At 43.2% G+C, this 16,411-nt stretch overlaps 1 protein-coding gene across 4 annotated transcripts in view; it reads left to right on the top strand.

The window, feature by feature from the left end:
• The window catches only part of relch (RAB11 binding and LisH domain, coiled-coil and HEAT repeat containing), a 33,629-nt gene extending 19,833 nt beyond the window's left edge, over positions 1 to 13,796 (top strand). For 2 of the 4 annotated variants that reach the window (XM_041961304.1, XM_041961302.1), the window contains 11 exons: positions 380 to 428; positions 1,069 to 1,148; positions 1,907 to 2,013; positions 3,015 to 3,114; positions 5,587 to 5,669; positions 7,309 to 7,372; positions 7,510 to 7,648; positions 7,910 to 8,026; positions 9,548 to 9,636; positions 10,225 to 10,295; positions 12,448 to 13,796. In XM_041961304.1, the coding sequence (XP_041817238.1) occupies positions 380 to 428; positions 1,069 to 1,148; positions 1,907 to 2,013; positions 3,015 to 3,114; positions 5,587 to 5,669; positions 7,309 to 7,372; positions 7,510 to 7,648; positions 7,910 to 8,026; positions 9,548 to 9,636; positions 10,225 to 10,295; positions 12,448 to 12,568 (1,020 nt within the window). In that variant the 3' untranslated portion in view covers positions 12,569 to 13,796. Of the gene's footprint in view, positions 1 to 379; positions 429 to 1,068; positions 1,149 to 1,906; positions 2,014 to 3,014; positions 3,115 to 4,781; positions 4,865 to 5,586; positions 5,670 to 7,308; positions 7,373 to 7,509; positions 7,649 to 7,909; positions 8,027 to 9,547; positions 9,637 to 10,224; positions 10,296 to 12,447 lie in introns of all 4 variants that reach the window. The other 2 variants (XM_041961303.1, XM_041961301.1) reach the window with 1 other exon arrangement.
• Positions 13,797 to 16,411: the final 2,615 nt, after the last annotated feature.

Here is a 16,411-nt window from a genome sequence, read left to right as displayed (position 1 = left end):
ACAACACAGTCACCTGTCAGCAATGATGCAAAAGGCTGATTGTTTGTCGATGTCAGAGGTATTTATTTGCAAGCTATAGAGTAAACTTTTAAGTGTGAGTAATGTAGGGAGTTACGAATGTGCAAAGGGTCTGCAGTTGACATTATTCTTAACAGTAGCGTTCAAGAGCAGACAGTGGATTGTGTATTTCTCAGGAGTTCACTATAAGTCCAGGAGCAGTGGTTGTAACCACTGTCCCTCTCTCTGACCTCGTAAAGATATTCATCAGAAATCTATTCCAGGTATTGAGCACTGTGCTTAAAATAGTGCTTCGCAGTAAATGTCAATGGTATCTAGAAGTGTAGTGATGACATTATGTTTATCCTCACGACCTTTTCAGGTCAAACCGCAGTTCCAAGAGATCCTGCGACTCTCTGAAGAGAATGTTGGTGAGTGCAGATTGAACCTACACATATACACAGATGGCCATTTGTTGTCAGATTTTCTCAGCTCCCTCCAGAGAATTTTGGTAGGTGGAGTTCAGACGCAGACACTGTTGATGTAAACAAGTTATTTGGAGTCAGTTATGGGTGTTTCCCTTCCTTTTTTTTTTTTTTTTTTTTTTTTTTTTTTTCCGGACATGTTTCTGTAGTTATAAGAGGTGCTTGGTCTCAGCTGGCTGCCAAGTGATTTAGCTTTGGTATTGTGGCCATTTATGAAATGTGTTTTGTATCCTGTCTGTGTTTAAGTCATTGTGACCTTACATTGCGGTCCTTTCCAGTAGATTTTTGCAAAACCACAATAATATAATGTATGCTGTAGACACATTGTCACAGACACAGTCACGTTACCGAATGCCTATCGCAAAATATAAAAGGCCCAGCGTGTTGCACGTTGGTGTATTTCCAGGATTAATTGGGCAAAAACAGATGATGGTAATTCACGTGACATGTCCAGCACAGCTGTAATGGTGTTTGATAGCAGCTCTGGCTTGATGGAGAAAAATGCAACAACTACTTTTTAAAATTTTATTAGCTGCAGTTAGATTTGTATTCTCGTTTTACCTGTTCTGTTTCATTCCCCTCTCAGATGCCTCAGCAGGGAATGATATTCTCACCAAAGCAACAGTCCCCATCTATGCCACTGGAGTGCTCACTTGTTACAACCAGGTAAATGAATCGAGGGCCACAGCTGAACAGTAGCTGACCTAAAATCAGCTGAAGAGAGCACTTCAAGCTGATTTATCGTCAGAGTCATACCTTGTGGTACATTTTGGTGTCTTGCACAATAAATCTACAGTATGTCAGTAAGTGTGTGATTTCCTCTACATAGCGAGGGGCTGCAAAATCGTGAATTGTAGTGAATCGTCTGTAATAAGTTGGTCTTAAAGATCTACACAGCCACCACTGGAATCAGATTCTAGAAATAGTGTAATACTAATATATTAGTGTAGCCTTCATTTGAAACTGTGCAAAAACCAAGTTCAAACAGAATGAATAGACATGCAAAAAAAAGAAAAAAAAAAGCTGCCCAGCATTTGTATGTTGATTTAGAGGTGGAATGAAACCTCAGACTATTTGGTACGGCCCTAATATAGCTGGTTGACATCTTGAATATTCTCTCATCTGTCTTACAGTATGTAGAGTGTGAACCACATTACACTCTGGGTTATTGTTCTCTGTCACGAGGGAAAATCCACGCCAAACACATCAAGCTGCCTCTTGTTGTTGTTTTGACTTTAGGGTCACAAAATGACGCAGCACTTCTGAAACATGCCAATAAAACATGTTCACTATGTGTTCAGTATGCGTGATGTCTGCTGTTCCAAAGCTCCCCAAGTGAGACGTAGAAATTTTCACACACTTGTACGATGTAGACGTTTATGTAATTGCATTACCACGGACGTGATTCTATGATTTCTGCACAGGAGGAGGATCGCAAGTTGTTGGTGGGTTTCCTGGAGGATGTTATGACAACCCTGTCTCTGTCCCACGCACCTCTCGACAGCCTGAAGGCCTCGTTTGTAGAGCTGGGGTGAGACACGCATACATTCCTATATAACCAACAGTGGCCTGTTATTCTGCCCTGTGTGGACCATAGTCATTTATGAAAATACTAAAAATGGACAATTGAACTATATTGTTTTTAACATTGAGACGCACGTGTTTTGAAAATAATCAGAGCCAATTGATGCTTTACCTGTAAATCAACTTGACTACAGGCACAAATACCATACACATATCTAGAACTTCAGTATCAGACAACATATGTACTTTTTTTTTTACACATGTCTGGGTTTTAATCACATAAAGAATATTTTTTTTTAAACTAAATTCTCAAATTCCATCACAGCAGTGAACTTTTTTTTTTTTCATTTCTATGTGGGGTATTCACGTTTTGCTGTGTTATTACTTGTCATTATTATGGCCTGTTTGCAGTGAAGGAGTATGCATTTTAAATAGGGCTACCTTTATCTTGTGGCTTATCCTGTATTTGCTCATAATAACTTAATTCAGTGAGTCAGGAGACAAACATTTCCCTGGTCTTAGGGTGTGTTTTGAGTCATGCTTGGACTGGAGCTTGTTGTTGTTTTTTAAGTTTCTTTGGAGCACTCATTTTAAAGTAATGTGTCACGATAGCAATGTCAGATAAAAGATGCTGAATTTTCCTTTCACTAATAAGGACTTCTGACGCAGATTTGATCTCCTCTCTTTAAGCATCCAGAGGGAACGTGGTTAATGTCTCATAGCTTGCACGTCAACTATGTCAAAAACAACACATATTTAATGAAAACTATTACAGGTGATCAAGTTCAACAGGGATGTGCTTGATTAACTTCTCTGACAATCTTAATTGTTGTAACGCGATGGCGATATTATAAACCTCAGTACAATCAGACACCTCTGATAATCTGACAACAGTGGACTCCTGTCGTTCTGTACAGTAGAAGGCTGAACCCTTTCTGATGCTGTGTACATGAACTTTATCACGCTGCCACAGCGCTGCCCAGTAGTCATGCTGCGCTCTGTTTTCAGTGCCAACCCAGTGTACCATGAGTTGTTACTGACTGTTCTGTGGTACGGGGTCGTCCATACCTCTGCACTGGTCCGGTGCACTGCGGCACGGATGTTTGAGGTACAAAACACACACAGACGCACACAGACGGTGTATTGGACTGATCACGGATGTTTGGAGTTTCAATCAGATATTATTTACATAAATACCAGCTAAAATGTGTCATTGTTGATACAGTTTTTCCATTTTTAGCAAGCCATAAGAATAATGACTGTTACTGATACTACAAACTGTATACTAGTAGAATCTAACATGGCTGCACAATTATGGATAAATATAGTAGTATAAATACTAATCCAGATTAATTTGGGATTATTTATTTTTATGTAATTATCCTGTCCATCTTATTTTTGCAATAGACAATACATGCTAAATGAAATTATGCATACTGTGTTGTTGATCATACAGTTATACACAATTGTGCAGTCCTACATCATAGAAACTGTTCACATGTTTCCGTATTTGCTGTACATGTGCTAGCTCTGCTTGCTATTGCTGCTGTTTAACATGCATTTTAATATTTAGCTACTCTGTTTTATGAGTGTGGGTAAAGACTCCTGTAGCTTACCATCGCGCTGGTTGCAACTGTGCGGCGAGACCTGCCTGCAGCTAACGTCAGACCTTTCACTGTGCACCGGTCTCAGGACTGACTACATAAATATCTGCTGCATGTCAGAGAAAGGCTACAGTCAGCGACCTGAAAGTGTAGTGAAAGGAGCTTAAGGCCTGTTCCTTTTCAGTGCCGCTGGACAGCGTAATTCAAACAGAAATGTTTTCTCATGAATTTTTTTTTTTTTTTTTTTTTTACTTTTTCAGTATTTCAGGTCTTGTGGAAACACAATACTGCTGTTATTTTTTAAGGGAGATGATTGCTTCCCGTTTTTCTTTCATGCAGTTTGATTCCACTGATTGTATTCATTTTTGAGCCAGGTTCCCAAGGCAAAGGTCTTGGCCCAAGCCATGAGAAATAACAAGTCACATCTCCCTGTCCTTTGAGATTTGTGCACACTTAAAGGTCAAATGTTGGCACGAGGATGTAGGTATAGCAGTAGAACCGAGCCTATGCTGATCTAAATACGGGGGGAGGAGGAGTGGTGAAAGTCCCCCTGTTCTGTGAAATACTTGCCCTTTCCCTTTCCCACACACCCCACTGTCACCATTCCATAGTGATTAGCTGTCCACCATTGTCAAAACTGTGGGTTGAAATGTGGTCCTCTACCACAGATCTCAGATCAGATCAATTTACTGTCAGCAATTTAATCCATTTAAATGAGTGCAATGCTAATCTGACCTGGAGTCTGTGGAAGAGCCCACAGCTTTATGCTCACCATAATGTTAAAGTATTTGTGCAGTTTAGCTATGTTGGCTTTGCCATTTCTTCTGCATACCTGCGTGTGCATGTGTGTGTGTGTGTTTGTTTGCGCGTGTGTGATTGTGTGTGTGTGTGTGTGTGTGTGTGTGTGTGTACTTACACTTGCTTGACACATGCAGTGCCGTTCCGTGCCTTGCAGCTATGGTTCTTGTCATTGTATATCACTTTCTTCCTATCTTTTTTTGTGTTTGTTTTTTTTTTCTTTTTCCCTCCCCCTTTTCTGTTTTTGCTTCGTTTTGTTTGTTTGTTTTTTTTCTTTTCTATTCTCTCTATCTATTGGCGGTGTTGCTCGCTCTTGTCCCAATGCCCCGCCCACCTCTGTGACATCACGGCTGGCTCTGTCCAATCCGATCAGCTGCTGGTGAAGGGGGTGAATGAGACGCTGGTAGCTCAGAGAGTGGTGCCGGCTCTCATCACACTGTCCTCCGACCCTGAAATGTAAGTGGAACAACAACAACGACAACAATAAACCGCGCCGCGTCTCTCTCCCCCCTTCTCTCTGCCGCCTGAGAACTATCACAATGAAACAAGGCCGCACCTGCCAGGAGCTAATCCAGCACCAACCTATTCCTCAAGCCTCCACTGATCAATCCTTTATTTCATTTGATATCGACTTCATTCTTCAATGCCAGATTCCCTGTGTTCCCTTTTTAATTCTCCTGGCGTAATTTCAGTGGCTGTACGGAGTTGCTCCTGTTAAGGTTTAGGCCTGGCCCATTGGGGTAGTTCATCAGCGTAACCACTGTTAACACTAACACTCTGCATGTCCGCGTCATCAATCTGCAACACTAACCCACGCCAGCTCTCGTCACCTCATCAGCCTGCAACTCTATCCGGCCCAGATTTGTGCTCGCACAATCCCAGCATGCTCATCTGTAAGCCGTCCCCTCCTCCTCCTCCTCCTCCTCTTCCCCCAACCCCACTCAGTTTAAGCAGGGCCCCTCCTCCCGACCAAGCCGTCAGCTCGCGGTTGGTTGTCTTCACCCCGTCTTTCTCAGTTTTATCCTTTCTCTCTCTCCCTCTTCCATGTCATCCCGTCTATCTGGTATCCTCTTCTCTCACCTCTCTCCTCCCACCCTCTATCCTTCCCTACCTCCTCCTGTCTCCTCCCACCCTGCCCCTCCCTCTCTCTCTCATCCCGCTGTGTGGTGGGTTTGCAGTTGGTTCTCCGAGGCATGAGCGAAGCATTAGTAGATCGCCGGGCGGCTCCGGCCCTTATAACTCTGTGCAGTGGGCCTGAATTGTGAGTCAATCGACACAAGACAACCTCTCTGTAAACATTCTCATTTTGTGGGCTGCATCCTTTCAGTGTAAAGCAGTGTCTTCTTGAACGGGCGCTAGAAAAAGAAAGCAACCTGCGCCCGTCCACTGATCTGAAACATTTTAAATTGAATAAAAAATTCAGTCTCCTTTAGATCCAACTTGTTGCTCACATTTGACATTTTCATTGCGGTATAAACAGGAGACAATCCTCTTAGCTATACTGTTCAAAGATCACGTCTCCTATGAGTAAAAGATTTTTTGGGGGGGCTGCCAGTGTACATCCAGCCTCTATGTTTGTGATCAGACAAGATGATGAAATTAGTGGCAACACTGTTGGAATGCAGCCCTTTTCATTTCATCCCTCTCTGTATTGAAATGCCATGCTAATGGGAACGCTCTTGTCCCCAACTTGTAGATTGAACATAAAAATCATGAGACACGTTCTTTATTTTGGGTGAAATTTATTGATTTTTCGGCATGATATCTTGCTGTTTCCACCTGATTAGCAGACTGTTGAGTAAAAAGAAAGAAACTGTCCTTTGGTCTTTCCCGCTCCTACTGACAGTGGAATGATTATCTAACACCAACCCTAACAGCAACCATTAATCTTGCTCGTCACAATTCATTCTAATCATTGATCACTGTCAGAATTTTTTTATCATGAATTACAACTTTCTTGTATTTTGTATGACGGATTTGGGAATTAAATGGTCCCTGTTAAATGTAGCAGGGACCCCTTTATCTTCAGGATTGTTATCTTTTAGCTTTGATTTAGATAAGCTGTTGGCTCAAGAATGATATGGTGAGTATAGTCAGTTATGAAATAGTTAGGAGTTGACAAATGGAAATGACACTGATCGTAGATCGTTCAGTATAGACCTGGGTCAAATATTATTTGTAGAATTTAGCTAGTTTCATACTTGTGAGGTTTTGAAACAGATAATTTTGTATTCTGCCAGATTTTAAGTAATCTGAACAGGTCATTGTTAATCAGATGTGTCATCATTGCAATTGTCGGGTCAGATGTAAACTTACTAGATCAGTAACACAGTTAGAAATATGGTGTTTAAAGTGAAGCCCAACTTGCAGTTGGCAGTCAGTTAAATATTAATATGGCACTGAGAGGTCATCTGGTTTAAATTTCACAGCCTCTGGTCATGTAATAATTTGCATGGCTTACGCAGCAGTCCACTACATGAGCAACCGCCTCACTCATTACTGTAGTTGCTTACTTTATTTTGATTAAACTTTCTTCTTTGTGGTTTGAGCATTGATGCTCACTTGGTATTAAACGTGCCATTTTAAGAAATGCATAAAATGCATCATTTCAGTCAATATTTGAATTAGTTAGTAGCATTGTTTGAAAAATCTGATTAAGCCCCAGGACACCTGATATTAGCCTCTTAACTAATAACATAACCTGAGGCCGTGGATAACGAGGTTACAACCCAACAATCTTGTGATTTTTCAAATAAATCTGAAAATAATTTGCAGATATTTGACTCCTTCTGATTCCGGCTTAAAGACATGCTAATCAAGAGATTGGAGAACACTTACTATAGTGACACAGTGACTATGAATGAAAAAAAAACATTGTCTTGCTCTCCTGCTGCTTTTAGCTCAGTGAGGATATCCACTATCCCTGCCTTTGGTACCATCATGGAGACTGTCACACAAAAAGAGGTAGGAAACTAACTGCCAAACTGCACACGTGCCTAATATGCACACGTTGAATTGGATGAGATGGATTGTTTTTGTAACGATCATTGTAAAACATGTATAAATGTGCTTTGTGTGTGTGTGTGTGTGTGTGTGTGTAGCTGCTGGAGCGTGTTAAAATGCAGTTGGCATCGTTCCTGGAAGACCCTCAGTACCAAGATCAGCACTCTTTGCACATGGAGATCATCAGGACATTTGGAAGAGTCGGACCCAACGCAGAGCCCCGCTTTAGAGATGAGTGTAAGTAAAGGATGCAAAATACATAAAAACGTATAAAAAAATTGTCTAAATGTTTTGCCCTGCCTCTCATGAATTTGATATAGCCTCTTGAGATCTGGCATCTCATTTTCAAGAGTGTACAAAATGTAACACGGTTACAGACAATGAGTCGTGCATCAGCGTGAACAGCAGCTGAAGCAGTTGGTCTTCAGTTTGTGTATCATGTGCTCTTCCTGCGCGCTAACGTTTTCTCTGTGTTCTCAAAATTTTTCGCAACTCTAGTTGTGTTGCCACACCTTCACAAGCTGGCGCTGGCTAACAACAGCCAGGCGGTGGAGAGCAAGAGGATTGACATCGCCACCCAGCTGTTCGAGGCCTACAGCGCCCTCTCCTGCTGCTGTATCCTTCTATAGGTCGGACTTAACCGTCTGCGCAAGCCGGGTCATAAGCTGGTCAGTTTGGATCGAATCTCCTCAGGGTTTTTATTTATAGCCCCAGCACTGGCTGTGTTCTTACATGTGCAACAGTTAGATAACTTTGTGAGACCCAGAGGAAATAATGGTCCACGGTTTCCGAGAGGTCAGCTCACTAGTGCTTTTTTAACTACTGTACTGTATGTATTTCCAAAGGATTTACTAGAAATCTGTGTCAAGGTTGGCTCGGGTTCAGGGTTAGCTGTCGTAACAGTGAGTCACCGGGAAGGCTGTCAGAATAACTGGTCAAACGCTCGCTGCGCTGGTTAGATGTGCTCCGGTATAACTGCGTGGTGCGTATCAGCGTGGCCTCGGTGCCTGAGTGTGTGGTTCGGTGTGTGTGTGTTGGCAGAGTTTGCCTGTCATTTGGCAGGAGGAGAAAGGGAAAATAAGCTGCCTCCATTTTGGGGCTAGAGGTAATTACAGGGTTGGTTAAGCAGAGGAAAGGATGAGAGAGGGAGAAGGAGCGTGAGAGAAGGAATGGACTGAACAGCGGCGTCAGTCCTCAGCAGCAGTTCCCAGCATAGCGCTGACGGTTACGTTACCTCTCCGCCGCCGCTGTCATCCTCCTCCTCTGCTGTTCTTTCACTCTGTGCTGTTTCTCCTGTCTCACATTGTTTTGCCCTCTCTCTTCTTTGTCTTTCTCTTCTGTCAACCCCACCCCACCCAGGTCCAAAACACACACACACACACACACACACACGCAGGACAGCTGGTCTGAGGTTCATTCCTGTGGATCTTTGTCAGGCTGTGATTTCACAGTGCAGTGGTGTCCAGGAGGTATAGCCCTAACCTCAGAGGCTCTACCTCCCACTGCACTTCTTTCTCTTGTAATCAGTGCGACAAGCTTTGAAATTGTACATTCCCATCTCCAAAAATACGGACCCGTTCACTCTGTGCTCCGTGTAGCTCCAGCGGCTGTGACAGGTGGCAGAACGCAGACACAGCTGGACAGAGTTCGGCGAAAACTTTAACTTTGTGTCAGACGCTTTGGTGCCATATAGCAACAGTTATTTTAAGAATGTTTGTGCGATGAAGGGAAAATATTATGTTACTGATAGATTTTTTTTGAACATTTTGAACAATCCTGAAGTAAACTCCACCCATCTGGTAATGCCTGGAAGCCCTATCCAAATAGCAGATGTAAGTGCTTGGCCTTAAAGACACCAGCTTTTTAGTTTCTATGTCTGTACATGTGGTGAGAAAAACACATTTTTTCAGTGCACATAAGCAGTTTGGCTTTGTTAAGCTATATATATTCACCTTACTTATGCTCACTTAAAAACAGGTTGGCTTTACTGTATTTTTTCATTATTTTCATGGCGTTTTTTCTTACATTTTCAAATAAACACCCACATCTGATTGCATTGTAACTTCCATTCTATTAACAGGAAAACACTCGTTCATCAGTTTTTCAATCCAGTCCTTAACTCCCCGTGTATCTCAGTCATTTCTGAGGAGGTGATGGTCAACCACTTCCTGCCTGGCCTCAGGTGTCTCCGCGCCGACATGGAGCAACTCTCCCCCGAGCACGAGGTCAGGAGACGCACCGACATGGCTTTCATTCGCGCACTCAGACAATCACTCTGACACGCATGCATTTAGTATGTCGACTGCATCCTGACACACTGATTGGCCAGGCTTGTCTCCCACTTCCAGGGGATCTCGCACAGGATTGGTAAAGACAGACGGTCTGACTCCTCACCTCTTTTCTCAGACATACTCATACACACACCTCTAGCATATTTATTTGCGTCTCAGAGTCTCACGCGATCCCATTTCATGTTTCCCAGAGTGACTAACGATCAGCTGACTGTTTTCCTCTCCACACATTCACTCCGTCTGCAAAGCCTGCATACCGGAAGAACTATTTTCCAAACTGGAACATTCGTGCATTACAACATAAAAATGCATACACGGTCTTTATTTTGTCATGCTTGGACATAATTAGAGCCACACCATGTGTCTGGTACCACTCCGGTAGTTAAAAGCATGCTGTTTACAAGTGCTGGATAGGTGGTATTTCATTCTTAAAAGAGATCTTTTACTGAATCATGAGATCCAGTTTCTGTTTTTGTGAAGGTGACATTTCAGCTCAGTCTGTCTGTTTGATCTCCTCCACAGGTCATTCTGAGTTCTATGATCAAGGAGTGCGAAATCAAGGTGGAAAACAGAGGAATGGCAGACGCACAGGGGTGAGAACAAACAAACGGCCCCATTCACACCATCACTTCTTCTCTAATTTTCGACATGCTGGTTTTTATTACACGGCTCGCTGCGATGGCTTCAAAGTGGAGTTTGAGGAGAATTTGGAGGGACAAGAAGTAGTCCTGCTGCGAGGAGAGTGGTCACTTCACAGCGCTGGGACTGGGCCCGCATTGTGGGCTCAGTCCCCGTGGGTAGAGGAGAACATGTAAGAGTGTTGGAACCACACTCATTATGTGGGTATCTTCACAGGGAGAGAGCAGAAAAATGAGAGGAGTTGTTTTGGTAACGCTCAGAGAGCTGGGACAGCGGCCATACTGTGGGTGTCTTTTGAAACATGCTTCTCCCATCTTGTTAACATGTGTTTGGGGCTCATTAAAAAGAGAAGCGTGTTTATATGGATGTAAGAAGTGTGTATACGTCGGCTTCTCTCCGTGCACATATGCTCAGTTTTGGGTGTGTTGAACTCTGAGGTTAAAGCCTCTGTGTTTGTGCCCAGAGATTTCTGTTTCCTTGTCATCAAGGTCTGTCGAGTCTCCCTTCGACCTCTCGTGCTGCAATTGATAACTCAGATCTTTATTTTCACGGCATGTATCTTTTGAGGAATTTCGACCATGCAGAATGTAGGTTTTCTTTTTTTTCTTTTTTTTTTTATCCCGTTTGATTCATCATTTACTTCCTGGTATGAAATATTCTGGAAACCTTGATATTCTGTGGCTGTCACGGCTCAGTGAGCAGCCTCTCACAACAACTTCTTGAAGTGGCGCCACATAACACTGGTGTAATTATTTGTAGTTATGCATCGTTGAGTCTGAATGTCTACGTTAAAGTTTCCACACTCCAGCGGCTAATTTCACCAGTGTTGCTAAAGTTACTTATGAAACGTAATAAGTTACAGATTACTAGAAACGTAAAAAGTAATGTGACTCTTTTAATTGCTTCATCAAGGCAATTTAACGTATGAAGCTTGATTATTTTTTGATTACTTTTCTAACAGAGGTTTTGAAGCTGAAAAACTACACGGTGGGGCAGGAGGGCCTTCATTTTATGCATTCATGTTAACTTACCTGTAGATGCGTCCTCGGGTTTTACATCAAGCATTTCCATACAAGCTTCACAGTATACAGTGACGTCAGAGCCCTTCTCTGACTTCATGAAGAAAACGTTGTTGAATTTCCAGCGCTGAAAGGCGTTCTTGTCCGTCCACACGGCCACCTGCCTCGTCTCGGTCAAAGGCAGGCTCAGGTCGCCTAGAGCAACGCGCCCGCATGAGAGGCGGTGTAAATTCAAACAGAAGGACCAATCAAAAACATGACTGTAAGCCAACCTACCGCTGATGGTGTTGCACCTAAATTATGCTTTTCTGACCGGTGTTTTGTAGAAATGTGCGAAAAGAAGTCAGTCATGCGCAGTGAAAAGACGCAGATTCAATGTCACATTCTACATATAAGCTATAAGCAAAGTTATTCAGGTGCAATCCCACCAATCACCAACATTTTGATCTGTAACTGTACTCGAATTCTATTTTTTCTCAGTAAATGTAACAGATTGCAGTTACATTTAGTTTGTGGTTAACTTGCATGTAACCAGTTATTCCACTGCACTGCACTTCACATGCTTACGCCCACGTCTTCAGGCTGCATGTACGTACAACAGGTGAAGCGCTCCACACAACTGTGAATGAAAACCGTTTGCAGAGAAGTCAAGGCCTTCATGCCGCAAGACATGAGGCATCCGTCAACGGTGTCTGAGCTCCCTGATATCCGTTGATGTTAGCTTGGGGTTGGTGTTGAGATATGATATTTGTCCTTCTATTGAGCAATGCGGCAGCTTGGCAGCGTGTTGAAACTGTTTCTCTGAATCAGTCTGAATCCCAGCTAACTCAAAAGAGGAACTTGGTGAGCCGTTAGACTGTAAAAATCAGGAGGGGCCGTGGTGACAAACAGCGTTTCCCCTCTAGTAAAGGCTGATATGAGCTCGTCGACAGATAGCGGAGGATGTTTTTCTGTACTGTTCTGCTTTTGTTTTGGTCTGTTTCAGTTCACACATAGGCTAATAAATCAGAGCTAAACCTTGTTGCCTCATCATGGCCAACTCCAACCTTTACGTCCTGTCTTGTTTTTTTTGTTGTTTTTTTCACAGCTCCATGTCCATCGCCTCCAGTTTAGTGGGCGAGGATGCCAAGACCAAGTTCCTGAGCAAGATGGGTCAGCTAACCACCTCCGGCGCCATGCTGGCCAACGTCTTCCAGAGAAAGAAGTGATCACAAAACACTGACTGGCCGACCGCTGCAGCTAACTGACGATCCCCCTGCTGTCTTTGGGAGCATTTCATTTCACTGGAAAAAGCATCGGTTCAGCTTAAAGTAGAGGAAAACCAAGTGTATCGTTTATCCAATTTCAAGAAGCGGAGGTTTGCTAAAGGTTGTGTTGGTTTCAAATATGCAGTGCAGCAGGACTCCGTGCACTTTCAAGGTGAACAGCAATGTTTTGTGCATTGAAAGCTGAGGTCTTCCCCTCTGCTCGTGTCTCCTCTCCTCAACCATGACGAAAGCGTTACCGAGGACGAGGGATTTGCTTTTGTGAATCAGCGTTGTTAACATTGTCATTTCAGAAAGTGGGGAGAGAGGGAGAAACTGAACAGTATTGAGATTCACCCAAAGCGGTAACAGGGCACTCACGTCCCGGACGTCTCTGGACTTGAAAGTGTCACAGAATTTAATGTCATTTCAGCGCAGTACCTCTCGTGTCAGAAGAGCGTCACACATCTCTAAGGAAGAGAACTCTGAGCGCGGCCTGCTGGATTTTATTTCGAATTTTAAACATCATCTTGGGGGAAGAGAGCTGCGCGACGGACAGATGCGTTAACTCGCATTTCAATAATGAATAATAGTCCTGAAGACAACAGAATGGTTCTGAGTCCGTTAAGAATGCCTTGTACAGTTTATCTGTACGGCTCAGAAGTTTTGCCTACTTGAAGCTATGAAAAAGAATTGTCTTGCCTTTATTTCTGTCTCTGGTTTTTGTTTTGATAGCTTCTATTTTATAACTTATTTATGTCTTAATGAAGAAAAAACACCTTATTCCAACTTCCAAAGAAATTTGCACTTCACTTTACTATTTTGTTCTTTATTATATATATATATATATATATATATGTTTTAATTCAAAGTCTTATACACAATGGACATTATCACTACTGTTAATGGATCAGTTTTTTTGTTTATCTGTTTTGGCAATGTGTAGTTGAAGAGAACACTGGTCATAATTATTCCTCTGTCCGTTGCCTCTTGTCTGTGTGTTGCAGTGTCTCTGATAATTGTCCTGTTTTGTTTTGTTTTTTCTAAAGTGGGTATTTGGTTCTATTTTTTTGTTGTTGTTCTTTTTCAATATGCTCTAAGAAACAGTAAATAACTGTATCATACACTGAACCGAAGAGATGGTACTCATTATGTATATTTGAAATTGGTGTCATGGTGTAATAAAAGATGGAGATCAGTTGTGTACTTAAACGTGCTTCTGGGGGCCTCGCTGAAAGCCTGCATGCTTATAGAGGTTTTGATTGCGGCTCAAAAGTGCGGACAGGTGTTGAAGGCTGTAAAACGAAGTCATTTCGAGGACAAACACACACTCCCGCTATCCCTGCCGCTCTCATTCAAGCCTTTGATGTCGTCTGGCTAGTACAGCAAACCAAAGTCCATCTGAAGGGGCATTCCTAACAACTTACCCCAAATAAATACACAAGGAGAAGCTCAGATGTGCCGTCTAGATTGCGCTATCTCTCGATCCAGGCTATCTATCCTTTAACAGGGCAGGAATTTAACAAGGCTATTAAAGCGCAATCCGTCATAGTGACAAGAAACGTAGCAGGGAAAAAAAAAACTGCAGTTGCAATTTCAATCTTATCAATAGCAGGCAGTTTTGCACAGTTGCACGGTTGATTGGCCTGTCGTGGAATCCGGTACACTTATTTGTGCTGAAAGCAGAAATGGGTCAGGCTGGCCCGTGGAGCTGCACTCATTTAGTGGTTGAACATTGCGTGAGTGAACACCCCTTGATTTGCATATTCAGGCTAATATTCAACCTTCATCGCTGATAACTCGACAGGTGGACAAATATAATTGATACAAGACAGGTTTAGGGCTGGGGTTGTGTGTGTGTGTGTGTGTGTGTGTGTGTGTTTTCTCCCTCCTGTGTGGGTGTGCCTGTGTGTCTCTATCTGCGTCTGTAGATATGTGTGTGCAGACAGATGCCTGATATGTGATTTGCATTCATAGTGAATATTCTTTGTTCTTTGTGTGTCAGGACAACCTTTTGCTGGTTTTCGTATCCTCGTGCCAACGTGCGTAGCTGCCTGCGCATCTGGATGTGAACCTGCATTTCTGTATGTGTGTACGCACTCATGAAAATCCTCCTGGCATTTCGTCTTTGTGCAGAAATGGCGTCAGCCTGCAGCTCAAACTTTGGTGGCTGGGGTGACTCACAGATCACATCTGTTTCCAAAGCAAGCGGGAGCAATGCATATCCAACCCGAAAACCACCGGAACATGGTGGCTAAGCCTTAATGTTGTTATTCCGCTCTGTGTCTATGTGACTGCCATGTGCATGTTTTTCAGCCCTGCAGTGCGATCAAGGGAGACCATGCTGAACCCTTGAATCTTCCTCCAAAATCATGGCACCAAAACAGGCTGTGGCTGCCTCCTTTCTGTGTTGCGTTAATGGAAACCGCGCAGCAGCTTATGGCCTGCGTGTGCATTTTTGTGTGTATGAGCTGTCTGGAATAAGCCTACTTCACGAACTCTGACTTGTTTTAAGTGATGCTAAGCAACACAACCCACATGCTCACAGAGCTACACAGTCTACGCTCTGACCCAGGTCCCCTGAGGTGTGATGCTTGTAAAACAGCGTGGCGTCTGCCTGCAGTGCATCTGCATTTTCATACATCAAAACAAGCTACGGTGAAACTTCTGTGTTTGAAGTGGGGCCTAACGGGGACTTCTCTGTGTTTGCAGTTCAGTTTTGTTGTGAGGTTTAGCTTGGTGGGAATATCTGGAGTGCATTCAGGTTCCTGATTGGACTCTTTTAGCAATCTGGCTCTTAATTGCTACTGTGTACGCTGCAGAGGCCCCACCACAAAACAGCTTTTCTCAGCATGTTTTTACGGGAAGAGGGGCAGAGGGAGGACAGGGCCCATTACCTCCTTTTGGCTTAGCTTAAAACTCTCATTATTCTTCCTCTTTCTCCCTCTATTGAACTCCTTATGAGTGCAAAAGTTCTTTATCTATCCAAAAGCCTCGACTGAACGTCAATCACTGTTGATTTTTAGGCATAACTTATTGATATTCAGGATAATCTGTTCTTATTTTTTATGAAAACAGCTTAAATATCGGTATGTGCAACTTTTCTCTCGGTCCACTTTCATGACTCTTGCTCTTATCAAGGAATGAAGATTCTGTTGTTGATTCTCCTTGCTCGCCTCATCGCTCCACTTTCGTGCCAATCAGCCCCCTATTCAATCCACTCAGGGCCCACACATGCAATTTGATATTTGCATAACTGTCACCTTGAAGAGAACATATAATCTACTCTCTCAAACCTTCCTTCTCATGACTTGCCAAGGTAGGCTGGGTTTGGACTTCCATGCAAATTCAGAGGGAAATACACCCAGTGCTTTTTCTCCATCTTCCCTGGGAGCATAGGAGGGCTATTTCCTGGAGGCAGGATACACTTCAACGCCTTTTGTTTACTGTATAAATGGTCGCGGCTGTTCCACGACACGGGCTCCAGGAACCACGCTGGGCCAGGCCACTCTCCTCCATGATGCAGGAGGAGAGATCTATCGAAGTGACCACATGCTTTGCCTCTGGGTGTGGGGGTCATAGCTGGATCCACCTCTGGCACGAGGCCCTGACTCAGCTCGTTTGACTAATCACATGGAACGTGTCATTTTGACAAACTGTCAAAATAAACTGCAGGCTGTTGGGCAGCAAAGCGTCATAAAGTTGGTAATCACAGAAGGAGAGAAACATGTTGTGGCAGTACACTTGTAATTCCAGTGTATAAAGGTTCATGTTACCATAATAAACTTCCATCACTGACAGGCACAC

The sequence above is a fragment of the Chelmon rostratus genome, chromosome 20 (genome assembly GCF_017976325.1).
Source record: "Chelmon rostratus isolate fCheRos1 chromosome 20, fCheRos1.pri, whole genome shotgun sequence".
In the NCBI taxonomy this organism is placed as follows: Eukaryota; Metazoa; Chordata; class Actinopteri; order Chaetodontiformes; family Chaetodontidae; genus Chelmon; species Chelmon rostratus.
The sequence above is the reverse complement of the archived record's forward strand: the minus strand, read 5'-3'. Positions and strand labels throughout refer to the sequence as shown.